Here is a 19,943-nt window from a genome sequence, read left to right as displayed (position 1 = left end):
AGGTTTATCAGTAGTCTCTTTGTTAAAATAGAAAATTCAAATGAGTCGATTTGAAGCTCTAGTTGGCTTTATTCAGCAGTTTGTGAATTGGGCAGCATCTGATCTAGTGGGTAGAAAGGAACTAAAGAGATATGCAAAATGGAAGATTGTTCTAAGTCAAAGGAAGTGAAATAAGGAAGTTCAAAGAGGGAATTACTTCAAGCAAGGTCACCTTCCCTGAGGGCATACAGGGGGTTTTATCAGGCAGATTACCTTAGTAGGAAATTCCAGACTGATTGGCTTAAAATTCCACTCCTGGTAGAGACTGAAACTGCTGTTAGGTTAGATTTTAAATCTTGGTGGGGCTTAGCACAAGTGACTCCATTTGGGGCCTGCTTTCCTTCCCTTTTTCCTTCTTGCTTTCTTTTCACTTTCAGGGCAGCCTAAGCTTTTTCTGGCTTGCATCTTAAAACTCTTCCAGCCTCTGATCATTAGTGAGTTTCAAAGAGACAGCCACATTTCTAGGTGTTTATTACAGTAGCAATCCACTTTATGGTACCAAAATCTGTATCAATCTACTTGGGCTGCCATAACAAAATAGCACAGATTGGGTAGCTTAAACAGTGAACATTTATTTTCTCTGTTCTAGAGTTCTGGAGGCTTAAAAGTCCATGATCAGGGTGTCAGTAAATTTGGTTTCTGCTGAAGATACTTGGCTTGTAAATGGCTGCTTTTTTCACTGTCTCCTCACATGGCCTTTATTTTACTCTGTGCTAACAGGGAGAGAGTACTTGTCTAGTATCTCTTCCTTTTCTTATAAGAATACAAATCCTATTGATGAAGTCCCAGAACCTAAGTCAGGTTCGGTGGGGTGAGGAGGTTCGGAGCCGACGACTAAAGAAAGAATTCTTAAGACGTCGTTGGTGCAAAATGGTGGTTTATTAAAGGACAGGACCCGTGGGCAGGAAGAGCTGCTGCTGCCCCGGGTTGTGAGGGGTGGTTGGTTATATACGCAGGAGTTGGGTAGGTGAGGACAAAGGGGTATTCAGAAGGGCTATTGGGGCAAAGAATACTATCAGGATATTGAAGGCTTAGTTACTATCAAGTAAAGACAATTGAGAGTCTCCTGGTGGAATGTTACATTCCTGCCATCAAACATCCTTGTTAATGAGATTTAGGTTTAGAAGAAATTTAACTTTATTTACTTTTCCTTCTACCTCCACCTCCTTCGGTTTTTATGGAGGGGAGGGTGACATTAGGCTTGAGAAACTGAGTTCTGTGTCTTTGGAATTTGGGCTATTGATAAGGTAACTTCTTTGTTTGTAAATCTCAAGGACATTTGCAAGCCAAGGGAGACTCCTGTCTTGTAGGATTGTGATCTTAGCAAGTTAACTATTTATCATTTTATGGCAGTCAGGGGTGCCTGAGGAATGCTACACCTATGGAGGGGAGTGGATGGAAGGGGGGGGGTGCAAGGCGCCAGCTCTTGCTTTGTCCTCAGCCAGCCTCCTGCTCCCTCATCACTATTGGATTAGAGTCTTACCCTTAGGACCTCATTTGACCTTAATTACCTCCCTAAAGGCCCAGTATCCAAATATCATCACAGTGGTGGTTAGGGCTTCAACATTTGAATTTTAGAGGGACGAGTTGAGTCCATAACATTGTGGTAGCCGAGAGGCTGCAGTTAACATGTAATATTTGAAGAATGATATAAAATATATAACGTGAAAAAAATTTTTTTAAAGAGAGCAAGAGAGAGAAACCAAGGCAGAGATTATGTATTAGAGAGAGAGAGAGCGCAAGTAGGCAGAGCAGCAGGCGGAGTGAGAGGGAGAAGCAGGCTCCCTTTTGAGTAGAGAGCCCATCGTGGGACTCGATCCCAGGACTCTGGGATCATGACCTGAGCCAAAGGCAGAGAGTTAACTGACTGAGCCACCCAGGTGACCATATTTTTTTAAATTTAATTAATTATTATTTTCTTTTTTTAGAGAGATTGCTCAAGAGGGGCAAGGGGAGGGGTCAGAGGAGGGTGGGGAGAGAGAGAAAGAGAGAGAGAGAGAGAGAATCCCAAGCAATCTCTACACTCAGTGCTGACGCAGGGCTTAATCTCACAACCCTGAGATCAAGACCTGAGCCAGATTCAAGAGTCCGACACTCAACTGACTGGGCACCCAAGTGCCCTACAGGTAATGTGAATTTAAACTCTCACCCACCTCAATACAAAAAAAAAAAAAGTATGTGACATTTCAGGTATTGGTGTAGGTAAGGGATAGGCTATGACATTAGCCAGGTAGACTCTGGGTCTTATAAACAATGTTTAAGAAATTTTGAGTTTTATCCTGCTGAACAATTGAAAGACAGTGAATATGTGTATACATTTGTGTGTGTGTGTATGTGAATGCATGAAAGTAATGACATATAAATTTATTCTAAGAATTAAAGCACCATGAAAGATGCATTTGAAAGGGGCATTTGGGAGTTGGGTTGGAGAATTGAAATATAAATGGTAGATAGAAATCATTGTAATAGTAATGTAATTGTTGTAATCATTGTAATAATTCCAGTGACAGATGAGGGTCTGAACTAGAGTAGTTACAAAGAGAGCAGAGAGGAAGAAGCTAATAAGCTATTTGGAAGATAAATATGACTGGTGATTGGGTATAAGATGTGAAAATCATATTTTTTATTCTACTGAATTTATCCTTTCAGTTTCTTATCTACTGAAATTCGTTAGCCTTTGGTTTGTCTTTTCCTTAAGAGATAATCTGTATGAAACTAATACAGTGAGTCAGATTGGGTATAAAGTATTTTTAATAAGTGGTTTTTCAGTTTTACTGTTTTTAAGAGTGTAAAAGAAATTTATAACCTTTGAGGCTCCAGGTCTTATCTTGATCTAGTGTTGTGTGTTTTTGGAAGCTAAGGTTCTTTTTCTGCATTTTTATTTTGCGAGAAACTGAGATTAAGAAAATGCCTGTACTTTTTAACACATAAATCTCATTATACACTTACTCTGGGTTACTTTACTATCATCATCATTTAGTAAATGGCTGATAACCTTATGAAATGCTACCTCCTCATCAAAATTGATGTATCTGTATTCAAGACACATCTGACTTTAGTTTTGGTTGCCTTTGTATCTGTTGGGAGGTATTCCTTTCTTTTCATAGATCTTTGTCTACAGGTTGACATTTCTCCAGTGAACATTAGTTTGTTCCTTTTGGTTGTTAAGAGGTTGAAATGCTTGCATGTCAGTCAGCTGCGGCTCTGCCTTCCTGAGTCTTCTCTACTCATCCTAGGCCCATTTAAAGTGGTTAGAGCCTGACTCAGCAGGGTCTTCCAAAATTAAGGCCAGTGTCTCTGTTGACTAGTTTGTATCTTTGCCAAATTGGTTGTGAAATGTTTTGAGTATTACTGTTCAGGATATATAGATGAATTCAGCCTATATATGTTTTTCTTAGTTTATGTGAAAATATTTCACATCTTTTTCCTAGATTATATAGTCCTGGTGAAAAGATTTCCCTAGTTGAGGAGAACCTGCTTTGGGGTTTGTGCTTTTGTTACTCCCTCTAGTTCCTACCTAAAAGTAAGTGCTAAAATGTTAACTCTGCTGGATCTCCTCAAAATAAGTATTTTCCTGAAGTCATTCTGACAGTAGTTTGGGCCATTTAACCTTTAAACCAAAACATTTTTTTTCTTTTGTCATAGAAAGTTCTTTGTTAAATTTTGAACTGCAGAGTCCAGCTCAAGAGTTTGAACATGTAGTTGTTATCAGAGTTAATTTTTTTCTCCTATTGGGCAGAACCTTTGGTCACCTAAAACTGACATAGATAAAAAATTTTTCTAAGTATGAATACTATTTTTAGATATTTGTAATACATATTTCTATTTTAATGATAAAATCAGTGATATTTTATACAGCATAGAAGTTTTTCCCATACTCACAGAATTGGTCATTCCCAATTAACAAATTCAAAATAAACTTTTCAGAAAAAAAATGTATATATATCTGGAAAAAAACCCTGTTCAAATGAAATGGAGGAATATTATATAGGTAGTTTTTTCTTGCTTGGTTTATACTTTTGTTCAAATGCAAATAAATAAGTTAATATCATTATAGAAGTATAATTTGCAAGTTTTTTTTTAAATTTTTTAATTCCACTTTACTGCTTTTATTCGTTTTTGATCTTATGGCAGAGCAGTGGTGAATTTTTTACATTTATTGCTCTCTGTGTGAGTACTCACTTTTCTTTCTGAAAGTGGTGTGAAGTTAGTCTCCAAGATTAAGAGTGTAGTAAATGTACATCAGTACAAATGGCTAGAAATTTAAATAACCTCCGGACATGCTCAGACCATTCATCTTTTTGTAAGAATAATAAATATCAGTAGTACCAAGGAGTAAAGGTTTAAAAAAAAAAGTTGAATGATTACTTTGTTTTACTTGCACACATTATAAGGTACTTAGTATATTGTTGAACTCTTAGTATTTCTTCTTTACAAAAGAGGATAGATCTTTGTGCTTTGTTTACAATTAAAATTAGGTTAAAAAGACAGTAGTATTAGAGTTATTTCTTATATTTCTGTTTGATTCTGCACATCACATTTTAATGGATACCCAGCCCTTTAGTCTTGTTTTTGACTTGTTTTCTTCTTTCCCTTCTCTTTTCTTCCTTTCTTCTATTTTCTTGATTTTTTTTCTTTGTCCTTTCTTTCTTGTTTGTTTCTCTCATTTCTTTCTTCTATTTTCTCCCAGTTTGAGCATCTAGAGCAAGTCCTACGAAGCTAACTGTCACTGTTATTTTATGATGCCCCTTCAGCTGTGGATTGAAAAATAAATAGAAACTATTTTCACTATGTGTATTATTTAGAATCTTGAATGACATTAAAAAATGCTAGGAAGAAAGTAAAAATTATCCTTAGTTTTACAATAAGATATTTACTGTTTATTTTGGTATATTTCCTTTCTGTTCTTTTCCATGTATATAAATATATTGAAATCATTACATATATGTATATTCTGTTTTTCCAATTTAATATAGAAATTCTTGGGTTTTTTGGACCATGGACCTTTTAGATCATCTTTAGCCCATGGCTCCTTCTCAAAATATTTTAAATGCAAAAAATAAAATATGTAGGACCACAAAGGAAACTAATTATATTGAATGCAATAATAAAACTATTAAATGAAATTTATAATATGGTAAACACATAGGTAGGAAACTTATCAAACCCCTCTGTACGTGTGCAGATTTGGTTGTTAATTTGTATGTATGTGGTGGGGGCCATTGATCTATTAGATTTATTAATCTATTGATTTATTAGAAATTTATTACTTATAGATCTATTGATTTATTAGAAACTGAGTTTTAGAGGGGAGCCTGGGTGGCTCAGTTGGTTAAGCATCTGCCTTTGGCTAAGGTCATAATCCCAGGGTCCTGGGATCCAGCCCCTCATCAGTTTCCTGCTCAGTGGGGAGCCTGCTTCTTCCTTTCCCTCTGCTGCTCCCCCTGCTTCTGCTCTCTTGTTCTCTCTCTCAAATAAATAAGTGAATAAAATTTTAGGAGAAAATAAAAAGGAATTGAGTTTTAGACCATTTCCTTTTATTTAAAGTTTTATCTTTAACAGCCATTAACCAGATTTATTTTCTTTTTTGTAGAGCTTTTGTTCCTCTGAATGTTCCTAATAACAAAAATTCTACAGAGTGGGAAAAAGTGAAGTTCCTGTTTGAAGAACTTGGAAGTAGTCGTAAGTATTCTTTTTAAAAAAATATTCATAATAGTTCATATTTTGTGACTCTTGGGACTTTTCTGAGTAGTCTGTTTTTACAATGTTAAGAATTTAATCTCACAGTTCTTTTACCTTGTGGTTAAACGTGCGCTAGAAAAATTAGGAGCCTTGTGTTGTTAAGATTCAATTCCAGCTATTATGTAGGGAAATCTCTTCATATACTTACCAAGTTGAAACAAAAATATAATCTTCAAAGTATTTTAGCATTGAAGGTTTTATGATTCCTACATGTTTGTTAATTCACTTGGGATTATATAGAATATGTTAAAGAAATGTGCTTGATATATTGTTTTTTATTTTTAATCTTTAGCCAGTGAGAGAATACATATTTCTGTTTGATCATCATTAAGTCATTTTTATGTAGAATATAAGTCACAGATGTTTCATACAAATGAAATAATATTTTATTATAAATACACCTCACCAACACATTTTGGAATTGCTTTTCCAGAAGTTTTCCTTAACTTTATTAGTGTGACTTAGGTTTTTAGAGGGAAAAAAATAGGTTCAGGATTAGGTTATAGAAAGATGCACAATCATTGAAAAATGCAGTTGATATTAGAAACCGGTATCAGATAAGAATGTGTATCTTATTACTCAGAATTTCATGTGCGTTTGAACTTGGTAATAATTTTATTAAGAAACCTAGAATATTTTATAAACCTGAAAAATGTTTATTGCTTTTGTATTTATTCTTTTTAATAAGTACTATATATAGTCTTGATCAGCATTTCTTTTTCTTGATCTAGTTACAATATTAAATGATGATTAAATTAAATCTTGGAATCTTTGCTGTACAACTTCTTAATTTTCTTGCTTTCCACTTAAGATTTCATTGTGTAAATCATGGTCCATTAATATCTTGCTGATACTAGCAAGAACTAGGATAGCAGTGCTGGCATGTACTAATACTGAATTGTCAGGATTTATGCTCCTGATCCCGTTACTGAGAGATACATTGCTTCTTTTCTTATAGTTAACTCCTTCAGGTCTCTTGAGTAACTACTCTTCTGCCTTAAACATTATACACTAGTCTTTGAGTATTAGTATAACTTGGATTAGTAATTACATAGGTAGCATTTTTCTAATTTCTGTAATCTCATGCTCTTTAGTCTTAGCATTATTTCTTTTATCTCAAATCTTAAACACCATACCCTAGAGCACATTTCGCTTATTAGTATTAGTAACACTAACTTTTTTGACTGGCCAGATATGTTAACATAATACTCCAGATCAGTTGTAGGGTGCATATTTTCTCACATTTTTCTATTTCTGATATTGTGATGTATTGCTGTCAGCTAACTACCAGATCTCTCCTAGTTTTTTTTTTTTTAAGAGGTTTTATTAGAGTGCATGAGCAGGGGGGAGGGGCAGAAAGCCGGGGAGGAGGGAGAAACAGACTCCTGCTGAGCAGGAAGCCCAACACCAGGCTCCGCCCAGAAGCCTAAGAACATGACCTGACTGAGTCACCCAGGTGCACTTCTGCTAGTTTTATGAATACTTTCTGTTGATAATTCTGGTATAATCAAGAAGGTAATAGCATCAGAATGTTTTTGACTTAATAACATCTAATATTTTAGTTTTATGAAATGAAGGCTTAAAAATTAGGCATACATAGTTCATGAATTTGTTTATTAGTATACTTTTGTCAGGTGTTACATAAAACTGAGGCATGAGTTTTAAGAAGATAAATAATTCTGATTTTATTGTTATTCATTAAAGATTAATATGCATTAAATTAAAATTATATTTGTTTCCACAGGACCTGCATTTTAACTAGATCAAAACAGGTTCAGTAGGACCTGTATTGAAACTGAAAAAATTAGTATTACTCCCATTTACAAATATTCAAATTAGTATTACTCCCATTTATGAATATTCAAATATTCAAAGTGCCTCTTTGTATAATCCAATTATTTAAAAGTGTCAGTCTTGCCTCTGACTTATTGGCCTTCCCTTAGGTACCTGACTGTGTCTAACTTGTTAACATAGTATTCCTGTGTTGGTACTTGGTTGGAGTTTATTTCCTCTTTGTGTTTGCTTTTTATTTGGTTTTGTTTTTTACCTACCAGATGGGCAGTCTAACTCTTTTCAAATTAAAGAATGAAGTCAATTCTTTAAATTTTAGTTTAGACTGTATGTTGAAAACGTGTTTGAAAATTAAGAAAGAAACTGGGAGTATCAGGATTGATGGCAGAAGGAAGAGAAGTAGTCAGTGTCAGTGGCTTTCCTATGTAATATTATTTCTCAAGAACTGCCATTCAGAAAGTCTAGGACTGTTTTTTTGCCACCTTTTGAGCATCTGATATTTTTGTGATTTCATTTTAGGCTCAACAATTAGATAATACTTTTCTCTCTTTAAGAAGTGAAAGAAAAAATCTTACTCCAAAAGATCTTTTGCAAATCAGTTTGTGAAGAGTCCTTTAAAAAACTCTTTTCTCAGGGCACCTGGGTGGCTTGGTGTGTTAAAAGCCTCTGCCTTCGGCTCAGGTCATGATCCCAGGGTCCTGGGATTGAGCCCCGCATCAGGCTCTCTGCTCAGCAAGCAGCCTGCTTCCCTTCCTCTCGAGCCCTGCCTGCCTCTCTGCCTACTTGTGATCTCTGTCAAATAAATAAATAAAATCTTAAAAAAAAAAAAAGCCCCAAAACTCTTTTCTCAGGCCACCTCGCTAGCTCAGTCAATAAAGCATGTAATTCTTGATCTCAGGGTTGGGGGTTCAAGCCCCATGTTGGGTGTGGAGATTTTCTCCACTTGGAGTTGGTACTTCAAAGATGAGGAATACACATTAGGTTTTTTCCTTCAGAATGTGTAAAAAACCCAGTTTTTATATCTTTATATTGATTTTTTAAATATAAACATTTTAATAGTATATGTGTACATTTTTAACAAAGTTCTGCTTCCTTTGCAGATGGTTTAGCTGCATTGTCATTTTCTATTAGTTCTCTGACCTTGATTGGAATGTTGGCAGCTATAACTTACACAGTAAGTGTAATGGCGATAATTGAGTTAAAATTAAGAAATTACTGTATGAAGCAATTTCATTTTACCTTAGTCATGTACTCAATTAATTATATTTTCCTCTTTAATATTTTAGTGCTTTGCTTCTTCATTTTCTTAAGTTTTCTTTATTGAAGAGGAGGGTAAATTTTTAACTACTTAGTCACAATAATTTTATCTATATTTTTAAAATTTAATATTCAGAAACATTTTATAACTTGTGAACCTTGAAGATGGTTATATATTATGCATTAGTAGATTTAGTGATTTATAAGCTCTGAAATGTAGATCAGTATCTATTACTGATGTAGTAGATTCAGAATCTACTTGGGTATATGGAGTTTTTAAAGTTAGATATGTTATATAATAAAATATTTCCTTAGCATATAGAATCTAATCTTATTCTCTGAGAAACTGCCTTTTCTTTTCTTTTTTTTTTTTTTTAATCTTTCTGGAGATAGTAAGGTATGAGTTATAGCCTGCCAAACTATGTACAGTCTACTTTTTGAATTTTTTGCTTAAATTACAGAGGAAAAACCAACAATAAGTGCTTCTTACCTCTTGAAAAAGAGTGGTGTAGGAAGCTTTAAGTTATCTAGAATCTTTTCAGATTAATTTTGTTTACAGAATTCTTAATTCTTGCAGAAATGGGAAATACTGGTTACAAAGAAAACATTTTTGGATATTGTTCTGATATATCTGTCTTTAGACATGAAAGAAATGGGCTTTTAGTGTGATAGCAGAATCTAATTTTGTTACATAATTATTCAAGGATCATCATTTAGAATAAAAGCAGTCTAAAATACATGCATTTTAATATCTGTCAGGTGTTTATTTGGATCATCTGTTTTCTTTATTGCTCTTTTTTTCATGGATTACTACATAAGGAATTTGTCCTACTATTAGTGGATAATTATCCTTCCGTCTTACAGAATATATGTGTGCTATCTTATTTATTTGTCTTTTCTTTTTTTTTCCCTTTTTGGAGAGAGGGTGTGAGCAGGGTGATGGGTAGAGGGAGGAAGAGAGAATCCTGAGCAGGCTCCTTCCTCAGCATGAGTCCTCACAGGGCTTGATCCCACCATCCTGAGATCATGACTTAACTAACTGAGCCACCCAGATACCCTCCTTGTCTTGTAAGAAACAGTCACAAATTAACAACAAATTAGGAGTTCAACCTGTTCTCTAATTGCTGTTCTGTGATTGATGTGGTAAGGTAATTCTGCATATTTTTTTTAACCTTCCTGGGTCAGTGTCTTTCCCATTAAATGAGATTTAAAAAATGCCTCTTAGAGATTTTTGAAGGTCAAATGATACTGTGTAAAAGTGCTTTGAAAATTATAGGAAAATGAGTATCTAACAGTTGATAAAAGATTAGTCAGGAGAAACAAATGGAAAAAGAGGAAACCAATATGTAAAGTCAACATCAAGAACTTTGAAGGGTCTAAAATCTAAGATTTTAACTTATATGTAGCCTGCTATAGTTCAGTGGATGTTGGGTATAAATGCAAGACTTCTGAGTCAAAGACGAAGACTTTTATATTACAGCAATAACAATAGCCATACCATTAGCATTTTCTTGTGCTGGTTTCCTGAGTTTCAGTTCCAATGAGGCAGTGTGATACACACCAGATGATACTCTCATATAGAAGAGGAACTTTGAACTTAGGGAAGGTAAATCTTTTACAATGGACAGTAAGTCTACTTGCCCTTTGCTCCAGAGGAAGATGCAGTCTTTGTTTTCCGAGGCTATTTGGCTATATAAACATCCTTGAAAAGATAGTAAAGAAAAAAACAAGCATTTATGCCTGGTTTGCAAGGTGTGCAAAAATGAGAGACCCATGGAAGATTGTCTTCCAGTAGTCAAATGGTATTTGCTATGAAAAAAATAAGGCAGCTGGTTCTACTGGAACTGGTTCTACTGGAAGCTGGTTCTACTATAAAGGTCAGGAGTGACTGTCAAGTGACTCTAACACTTGACAGAGACCTGAGTAAAGTGACTGAGCCAGCCATGAAGCAAGAATAAGCAGAAATCCTGAGATAGGCACATGTATGCTGTGTTCAGGTAAGAGCAAAGAGGCAAAGCCGGTGTGGCTGGAATTCAGTTAATCAGGGGAGAGATGGCTGAGATTTAGATGAGAAATAGCCAGAGGCCAAGTTATGTAGAGGATTATGCACCATGGTTAGAATTTTGAATTTTATTTTGATTGCTATTAGAAACCATTGGAAGGTTTTAAAAGGAGAAATAGTAAGATCTGTCTAACATTTTAACACTATTACTCTGGTGGCTCTGAGTTACATAAGCTGTGGCAGTGATGAGTGGAAGTGGGAAAAATCTGTGAAATTATTAAAATTCTTTGAAAGAGAGCTTCCCTGTAGGAATGATATTACTGTAAAGTAAATATTTTGAACTAGTATTTTATATTACTCTAACTCCAAACTGAAAGTTATCATTTAAATAATCAAACCAAATAAAATAGTCATACCAACTTAGTTAAGATATCCTTAGAAGAACTTTACCTTTTTAGAATGCAGAGGACTTTATGATGGGGCCCAGGTTGGGAAGCTAAAAGACATAGAAAGTATGCTGAATAGGTAGGAAGGGGTCCCTTAAGATCTAAGCTTGGGGGGGGGGGTGGTAAGAGGGTCCAATTTAACAGCATAGTCAGGTCATACTATCTAAGAGTTATATTTTTTCTTTAAGTAGCATAAGCAATAAAATGTGATCCTTGGTAGAGAGTCTTATATGTAGATTCTTTTTAAATCTATGCATCTCTTGAACTTTACTGTCTAAATTTACTCATTTCCAAACTGCGAATAATGTTTAATAAGACTGTGAGGATTTAATTTAGAAATTTACCAGGTCTTGGAATTTATTGGTCACCCAGCAGTCAATAGTAGCTCAGATTGTTGAATATTCACAGTTTAGTATGGTAAACTATAATTTACAGCTCTTTCCACATCTTGTAGTGAAAGTAAGACCAGATGCTAATAGCAGTTGTATCATGATCATTGAGAAGGTGGTTTATGAAAAGATGAGTAAATCAAAGGAGGTATTGAAAGTTGGGTGGTAGTTACTTGGGGGAGGGAAGAGACAGACAGACATCATTTATGTCAGAACTCAGTGGAAGGATGTTTTGCTACCAAACCAGTCTGTCCAGTTTTACTATCTACTGTGTATAGAGGAGACCCTGTTTAAGGGGAGAGCATGGCATTTATACTTGAGCACTAGTTATGAGTGAAAGTCTTTATATAAAATCTAATATCTGAACTTAGCTTCCCCATCTGTAAAAATGGGCCATTAATACTCAAACTTTATTTAAAAAGCTAGTTGAAAATCAGCTGTTTATAGATAGGTGGTTTTATTATAGAGAGGTGGTTAATAGTACTAATTATCATATTTGCTTGCAGATACAAAGTTTTGTCCTAACTTGTTATGGAAAAGCTTGAGAATTGAGTTTTTCATATGGTGGAACATGGAAAGAGGGCATAGTATATATTCTTGGAAAGTAGAAGAGATTTATTTATTTTACTTTATTTTATTTTACTTCCTTTCACTTCACGAGAGAATATGCATGCAAGCAGGAGAAGGAGTAGAGGGAGATGGAGAGAGGGTATCTTAAGCAGGCTCCACCCTTAGTGTTGAGCCTAAACAGGGCTCAGTCTCACGACCCTGAGATCCTGACCTAAGCTGAAATCAAGAGTTGAATGCTTAATCAACTGAGCCATGCAGGCCGTCCAAGGGATTAATATTAATTAAAGTTCCCAAAGTGGGAAGTTAATACTTAGAGTACTTTGACCCTGAGGGCAAAGAACTAATTATTAAAGGTAAAGTTTACTATAGACCCTGTAACTGTTAGTATTGAGACCAGAAAAATTTTTGTAATGTGTTGGTAGAGTGTGATTTTCTTAGCTACCCATTATTGTTTGGTTTAGAAACTAGTTGATTATTTAAATTTTACCAGGATTATATCTACTCTACCATGTCTTAAGGAATAACCTAATAATTAGGCACTTAATATTAGAAGAATGTCAAAAAACATACAGCTTGCCTATTGTTCTCATCTTAAATTGAAAGGGAATGCTATTTTTTTAATTAAAAAAATGAAACCTCTGGACACAAATATTTATGTAGATAATTTAATTTTTTGGTGCCACCAAGTGGGGAAATGTTGAATAATACTTTCATACAAAATGTAGCCTATGGACAAATGAAGTACCTGTAGAAACAGTGACGACTGAACTTTTTATTATATACACATATCAGTGAAAACTTGATCATGTCATATGGTCCATATACACATGTAGGGCGCCTGGGTGGCTCAGTGGGTTAAGCCTCTGCCTTCGGCTCAGGTCATGATCTCAAGGTCCTGGGATCAAGGCCCACATCGGGCTCTCTGCTCAGCAAGGAGCCTGCTTCCCCCTCTCTCTCTGCCTGCCTCTCTGCCTCCTTGTGATCTCTCTTCCTGTCAAATAAATAAATAAAATCTTTAAAAAATATATATATACATGTATATTTATATGCACACACATATTACACATATGACATTATGCTAATCTATATACATTTAATGTAAAATATGAAGTAATTAAAGAAAATTACAGTGGTAAATTAAGGATTCGGAAATAGAAATAGAGCATTGGTTTTTAGTAGTCTCTTTTTTTTTTTTTTTTTTAAAGATTTTATTTATTTATTTGACAGAGAGAAATCACAAGTAGATGGAGAGGCAGGCAGAGAGAGAGAGAGAGAGGGAAGCAGGCTCCCTGCTGAGCAGAGAGCCCGATGCGGGACTCGATCCCAGGACCCTGAGATCATGACCTGAGCCGAAGGCAGTGGCTTAACCCACTGAGCCACCCAGGCGCCCGGTTTTTAGTAGTCTTTGAAGAGAGAAATGCTCTTCAAAAGTCATTTTTCAGCCTTCCATGTGGTACTGTTTCATTGAATCTGTGCTACTGATTGTTAGAGGTATTTGCCTATTCTTTCTTATCATTTATAATTCTTGTTTTATACTTAATGTGAGTTTTTTATACACATAAATATGTTTCTTAATTTTTTGACTTATATAAATACTTTAAAAAATATCATTCTCCATACATAATAAAGAAAATATAAGTGAAATAAATTGGAAAAATGTACCTTAAAACTTCACGTTTGCAATCTGAGCCTTCCGAATCACTTTTTAAAATGAGTTATTCATGTCCATGTTTTATTTTATAAGATTATTTCTTTTATGCTTTCAAGAGAATTGATGATGCAGCATTTCTTAAGTCTTCCACTGGCCTCTGGAATTTTCTTTGAAGCTGCTAACATACCCACTGTTAACTCTAAGCTGTTTTTGTTGTTTCTTGTCTTGCCATGTGAGGGGCAAATGGAAATGGCTTTTAATTTGGGTATGTTCCTTTAAGCTCATAAAGCACTTGGTTGTTGGTTTGTAAGAAAATATGGAATTATGCTTTTTTATTTTTAAAGATCTGTGTATTTATTTTGAGAGAGAAAGAGAGCAAGAGCAGGCACATGTGGGAGGGGCAGAGAGGGAGAGAGAACCTCAAACAGACTCCATGCTCAGTGCGGATCCTCATGCAGGCTCGTTCTCATGAGCCGAAACCAAGAATCAAATGCTTAACCCACTGAGCCACCCAGGTGTCCCTGCTCCTTGTTTCAATAAATATTTGTTTCACTGTTTGCTCCTTTGTTCTCTTTCTCCTTGCACATTAACTTTTTGTTTCAATGTCACATCAACAGTAATATCTTAAAGACATTTTAAGTGGCAGTTAAACTCAGTAGTGGTAGCAAGAATGCATGTAACTCAAATAGAGAAGTAGCTATAATGTAACCAGCTGTGACCAAATTTGTGACCATGCAGGTAATGACTGCAATGAGGACTTCTTTGTAGCCGATGATTATAAGATGCATCCAGTGTTAAATGTGAGAAAATATATAGGTGTCTTGGAGTCAATGAATAATTGAAGGAGAATTTTTTTTTTAAGATTTTATTTATTTATTTGACTGGCGGGGAGGGGGGGAATACAAGGAGGGAGAAAGGGAGCGGGGAATGAGAGAGGGAGAAGCAGTCTTCCCACCAAGCAGGGAGCCCCATGGGCTCAATCCCAGGACCCTGGGATCATGACCTGAGCCGAAGTCAGAAGCCTAACAACTGAGCGGCCGAGGCACCCCTAAAGGAGAAATCTTAATTGAGTATGTGTAATGAATTGTTTCATTAGTCATAAGCTCATACATATCCTTGAATAATAGGTATAACAAATATATGCTAGACATTTATGCAGTGTATAAGTAGTACTTGATGTTGAACCTTTACAGTAATCCAAGGATCACAGGTTGGAAATTATTATTCTAGATATTAGAGAGTTACATAGGGAAAAGGTGCTGTTCTAAACTGGGCAGTGTAAGAAGGTATTAGAAATGTTGGGACACCTGGGTGGGTCATTATGGTAAGCATCTGGCTTCAGCTCAGGTCATGATCCCAGGGTCCTGGGATAGAGCCCCACATTGGACTCCTTACTCAGTGGAGAGCCTGCTTGTTCCTCTGCCTGCTATTCCCCCAATGTTTGTGCTCTCTGACAAATAAAATATTTTTAAAAAATTATCTTAAAAGTGTTTGTAGTCTGTATGTATTCTTTCAAATATTTATGTGTATTCATTCAAACATTTTAGGTTTTAATACATAAGGTGATTTATTTTTGGAACTTGAACAAATAAAGTTGGAGGCAATTATAACCAACCTAGAAGCATTTTGAAGGATGTATTATCTTTAGCCTTGTTGATTTTTTGATAATTCACTAGAGGGCAGTAGTAAGCAATAAAAGTTTTGTTTCTGAAAAGGATGGCTTTTTTATTCAATTTTTTTTTTCAAAGAAGTCTGAGGCTAAATTCAGAAGATTATTATTTAAAGACCTTGGGTTATAATGATTAAATGTGTTATGTAATGTTTTATGTTAGTTTTATCATAATCTAAATATTACAGTTAAATTTCCTGTTAATCCTTAAAACTTAAACACGCAGTCCAAAAAAAAAAAAAAAAAAGCTAAAGGGTACATAATCCAAAACAATGACAGCTTTCTTTTACTGTTCTTTTTAGACTTAAAAGTTCACAAGAAGATATGTATTCTGGTCCCATATTACCACATGGTGTTACCAAGGATATGTCTTTATTTCCTAAGATTTTTATATTATTTCAGAATTTAGTTCAGCTCTTCTAATAAATATATAAATTTCATGTAAGGAAAGATTAAGATTTCTTTTTTAAAACAATTTTTGGTTTATTATTATTAGGAGAAAAAGAAGGAGAAAAAATAATTAAGACCTAGTTTTTATATTCCAAATAGTTTACTGCACTTGTTACTAGTCTGGCTGAGGAGTCTGTGTTTTTAAGAATTTTCTGAGTGATTCTGATTAGCCAAGTTTGTCAGATCTAGCGATGAAGCAAATGTGCAGACCAATACGGCGTTTGTACTATAATTGAGTTATAAGCAAGGCACATTTACAAGTCAAGACATATTTCTCAGACATGGTGTAATTAAGTTTAGACCTGAAAGACACTGAAATTTGCTGAAGAAATAGGGTTGAGAAGTTAGGCATTCTAGTTGAAGGCACTACATGTACTAAAGTGTGGAAACTGGACAAAGCCAGAAGTAGTATAAAACCAGAGTGTTTTAAGAACATTGAACAATTTAGAGGTGTGAGACATGAGATGAGATTGGTAGGGGTCAGGTTTTGAAGGTTTTGTATGCCAGGATTAGATAATTGCAGTCTGTTCATAAGACCCGTAATTCTACCTCTCACAGAGAAAATAACAAAACAACTCTTGAACAACCTTACCTAAAATTCTGATACACTAAGATGTTAGATGTACAACATAGAACTGCACTGGTTGAAGTAGTAGCAGATCCCTGTGTGGCTACCTGTCTTCTTATCTCCTGTAGTGGCCTTAAAGTCATCTATTCCAAATCTAGGATGTCTCCAAGGGTACTTTAAAAAACTATTCTAGGGGGCGCCTGGGTGGCTCAGTGGGTTAAACCTCTGCCTTCGGCTCAGGTCATGATCCCAGGGGCTTGGGATGGAGTCCCGCATTGGGCTCTCTGCTCAGCAGGGAGTCTGCTTCTCCTCATCTCTCTGTCTGTCTCTCTGCCTATTTGTGATCTCTCTCTCTGTCAAATAAATAAATAAAATCTTAAAAAAAAAAAAAAAACTATTCTAGTTAGTCCTGGAGATCTTAATGGATGTTAATTACAGGAGTGACATAATCTAACGTGGGCACTAAAGATTACTTTGGAAACTGTGTAGAAGATGGATTTATAGAAAGTGAGAGCAGCAAACTAGGAAGAATTTAGATGACCTTGTGTTTGACAGTAGACTCTAAATAAGGGCCACATTATTGATATTGACTAGAGCAAAAGATTCCTTGGGAAATAATATTGAACACTGAGGTTCTCTACTTAAGGACCAAATCCATCTAAATAAGCATTGGGGTAAAATAAGGTGGTTGGGGGTGTTTGAGAGGACAGGGGATTTATTTGGATATAAACTGGTTAGCAAAATATTTTTGCTTTGGAATTCGGTTTAATACAACATAGGTGTGTTAAAATCATATATGACTGTGGATGATTGGTAAATAATTATTATGTAAATACTGCATATTTATCAGAGTCTTCAAGTTTTATGTTTCTTTTTCAATGTTTTAGAAAGTTGTGGAACTACTAGAAGAAACAAATAGGTCAAATGATAATTGCATTAGGAAAGCTCGGTAAGGAAAGGTTAGAAGAGCTGTGGGATACTTTGGCTCTCATAGGCTTTTTTATTTACGTTTTCAGTGTTTTAAGGCTATGATATTTTGTATTCTATCCTTTTTATACCTTACCAAGGTCATTACAAGCATAAAGTGATAAGAATTGATTAATTACAAGAAAATTACTCTGTCTAAATTAAATTTTCTTCTAATATGAAACAGAATCTTTTCTATTTTTTCAGCAGGGGAGGCGGGAAGGAGGGGAGATGATGGGGAAATCATGAGAACATTAACTTAGGTTTTAATAATATGTAAAATATAAGATTTTAAGGTATTTCTTCATTATAAAATAAAAGGATTTGAATATTGGGTAATAAGTTCATAATTAATTATCTAGTTATATTGTGCCATAAACAGTTGATATTATGTGATAGAACTAATTGATTTCTGGGATTTCTTTTTGGTCATGTTCTTTGCTCATATTCTTCCTTAATTAAAAAACAAAACAGGAGCCACTGGGTGGCTCAGTGGGTTAAAGCCTCTGCCTTCGGCTCAGGTCATGATCCCAGCGTCCTGGGATCGAGCCCCACATTGGGCTGTCTGCTCTGCAGGGAGCCTGCTTCCTCTTCTCTCTCTCTCTCTGCCTGCCTCTCTGCCTGCTTGTGATCTCTGTCTGTCAAATAAATAAATAAATAAAATCTTTAAAAAAAATAAAAAATAAAAATAAAATAAAAAATAAAACAAAAAAAAGCCACGGAGGGAGTTTCAAGATAGTGGCATAAGAAGACTCTGAACTCACCTCCCATGGACACAATAAACTTACAGCTATACCTGGAATAAATTTTCTCTGAAAACCACCTGAGAACTTGAAGAACAGCACCTCCACGACAAAAGACAAAAGAGACAAATCAAGTAGTGTAGGCAAGTCGAAGACATGGCCTCACCCTCAACCCCATCCCAGGTGACCCCATAATCAGGAAGTATCCCATAATAAGGAACTTTCTTTGAGGAGTAAGGAGATTGTGCCCCTCATTAGGCATCTTGACTATAGGGGCTAGCACTGGAAAGATGACCCCCCACAAACATCTGGTTTTGAAAATCAATGGGGAGTTAAGAGAGGGAGAATCATAGAAAGATAGGTAACAGAGATACTGCTGTGGCTTGTATACAAACCTGCTCTCCCTGAGATCAGCACAAAAGCCACAAATTGAAAAGTTCCTACCCTGTAAATGAGGGAGAACCACTAACTAATTTTAAGGAAGCTGTGGCAAAGGCAGGGACCTATAGATGCTTTGTCTGGTGATAGAAGCATTGGTAGAGTTCATTTTTGGAATGTCATTCTAACTTGCTGGTGACAGAGCAGATGAGTGCCATTTCTAGTGCTCTCCCTCTAATATGCAAGCACTAGAGGACATATTCTGCCCACTTAAAACTTAACCTGGCTGGCAAGCACCCACGCCACACAGCACCCCAGCTACAAAGGGCCAGGCTCGTGTTCTGAGCCCTATTCTCCTCACTCAGCGATTGGGCTGCAAATGAGCCAGATGAGCACCCTGATCCCTACTTCTCCTATGTATCAACCAAGCTGCAATGAGTCCAGGTGGCTGCACTAAACCCTGCCCAGCCTATGCAGAGAACCAAGTTGTAACTGGTCTGGGAAAGTGCACTGTACCCCACCCTCACTGTGCAGCACCCAAGCCCCAAACCCGTTGGTCCAGTGACCTGAGTCCCACCTTCCCTGTGTCACATATGGGATACAACTTGGTTGGTAAGTGCCAGAGTCGCGTCCTTCCCTAGCAGCAGGTAAGCTGTAATTAGCTTCCAGGGACACCCTAAGCCCCACCTAATCAGCATAGAGACTGAGCCATAACTGTGATGGGCAAGCAGCTAGAACCCCACTCTACCTGCACAGTGTCTGAGCCACAACTGGGCAGGGTGAATACCCTGAGCCCTGACCTCTCCGTACAATAGTGCTGGCTGTATCACAACTGGTGGGCACATGTAGCCCATAGAGTGGTTGCCCATATGAAGTGTCTGGCTCTGATGGCCAAGGGAGATTGCTCTAATGGCCTACATGAACCAGCTGTTAAACAAGACCACCCCTTCAAGACTGAGGGAGGTAGCAATTTCACTTAATATACAGAGAGGCAAAATGAGGAGATCAAAGAATACGTTCCAAACCAAAAAATAAGGCAAATCTCCATGAAAAAACTTTAATGAAAGGGAGATAGCAACCTACCTGATAAAGAATTCAAGTAATAGTCATGAAGATACTTAGCAATGTTGGTGGGAGAGTGGATGAACACAAGAACCTTGGCAGAGCCAGAGAAAATACAAGAAAGTATCAAATAGAAATTATAACAGAACTGAAAAATACAGTAGAGGGATTCAGTAGCAGAAATGGTAAAACAGGAGCATGAAGGCAAAGCTTGAAGACA

The 19,943-nt window shown here is 36.0% G+C and overlaps 1 protein-coding gene across 2 annotated transcripts in view; it reads left to right on the top strand.

Moving 5' to 3' along the window:
* The window catches only part of LMBRD1 (LMBR1 domain containing 1), a 134,084-nt gene that overhangs the window by 41,305 nt on the left and 72,836 nt on the right, over positions 1-19,943 (top strand). For both annotated transcript variants that reach the window (XM_059178367.1, XM_059178369.1), the window contains 2 exons: positions 5,633-5,721; positions 8,673-8,746. In XM_059178367.1, the coding sequence (XP_059034350.1) occupies positions 5,633-5,721; positions 8,673-8,746 (163 nt within the window). The remainder of the gene's footprint in view (positions 1-5,632; positions 5,722-8,672; positions 8,747-19,943) is intronic.

Source organism: Mustela lutreola, chromosome 6, assembly GCF_030435805.1.
Source record: "Mustela lutreola isolate mMusLut2 chromosome 6, mMusLut2.pri, whole genome shotgun sequence".
Classification (NCBI taxonomy): domain Eukaryota; kingdom Metazoa; phylum Chordata; class Mammalia; order Carnivora; family Mustelidae; genus Mustela; species Mustela lutreola.
This window is presented reverse-complemented; position numbering and strand designations above follow the sequence as displayed.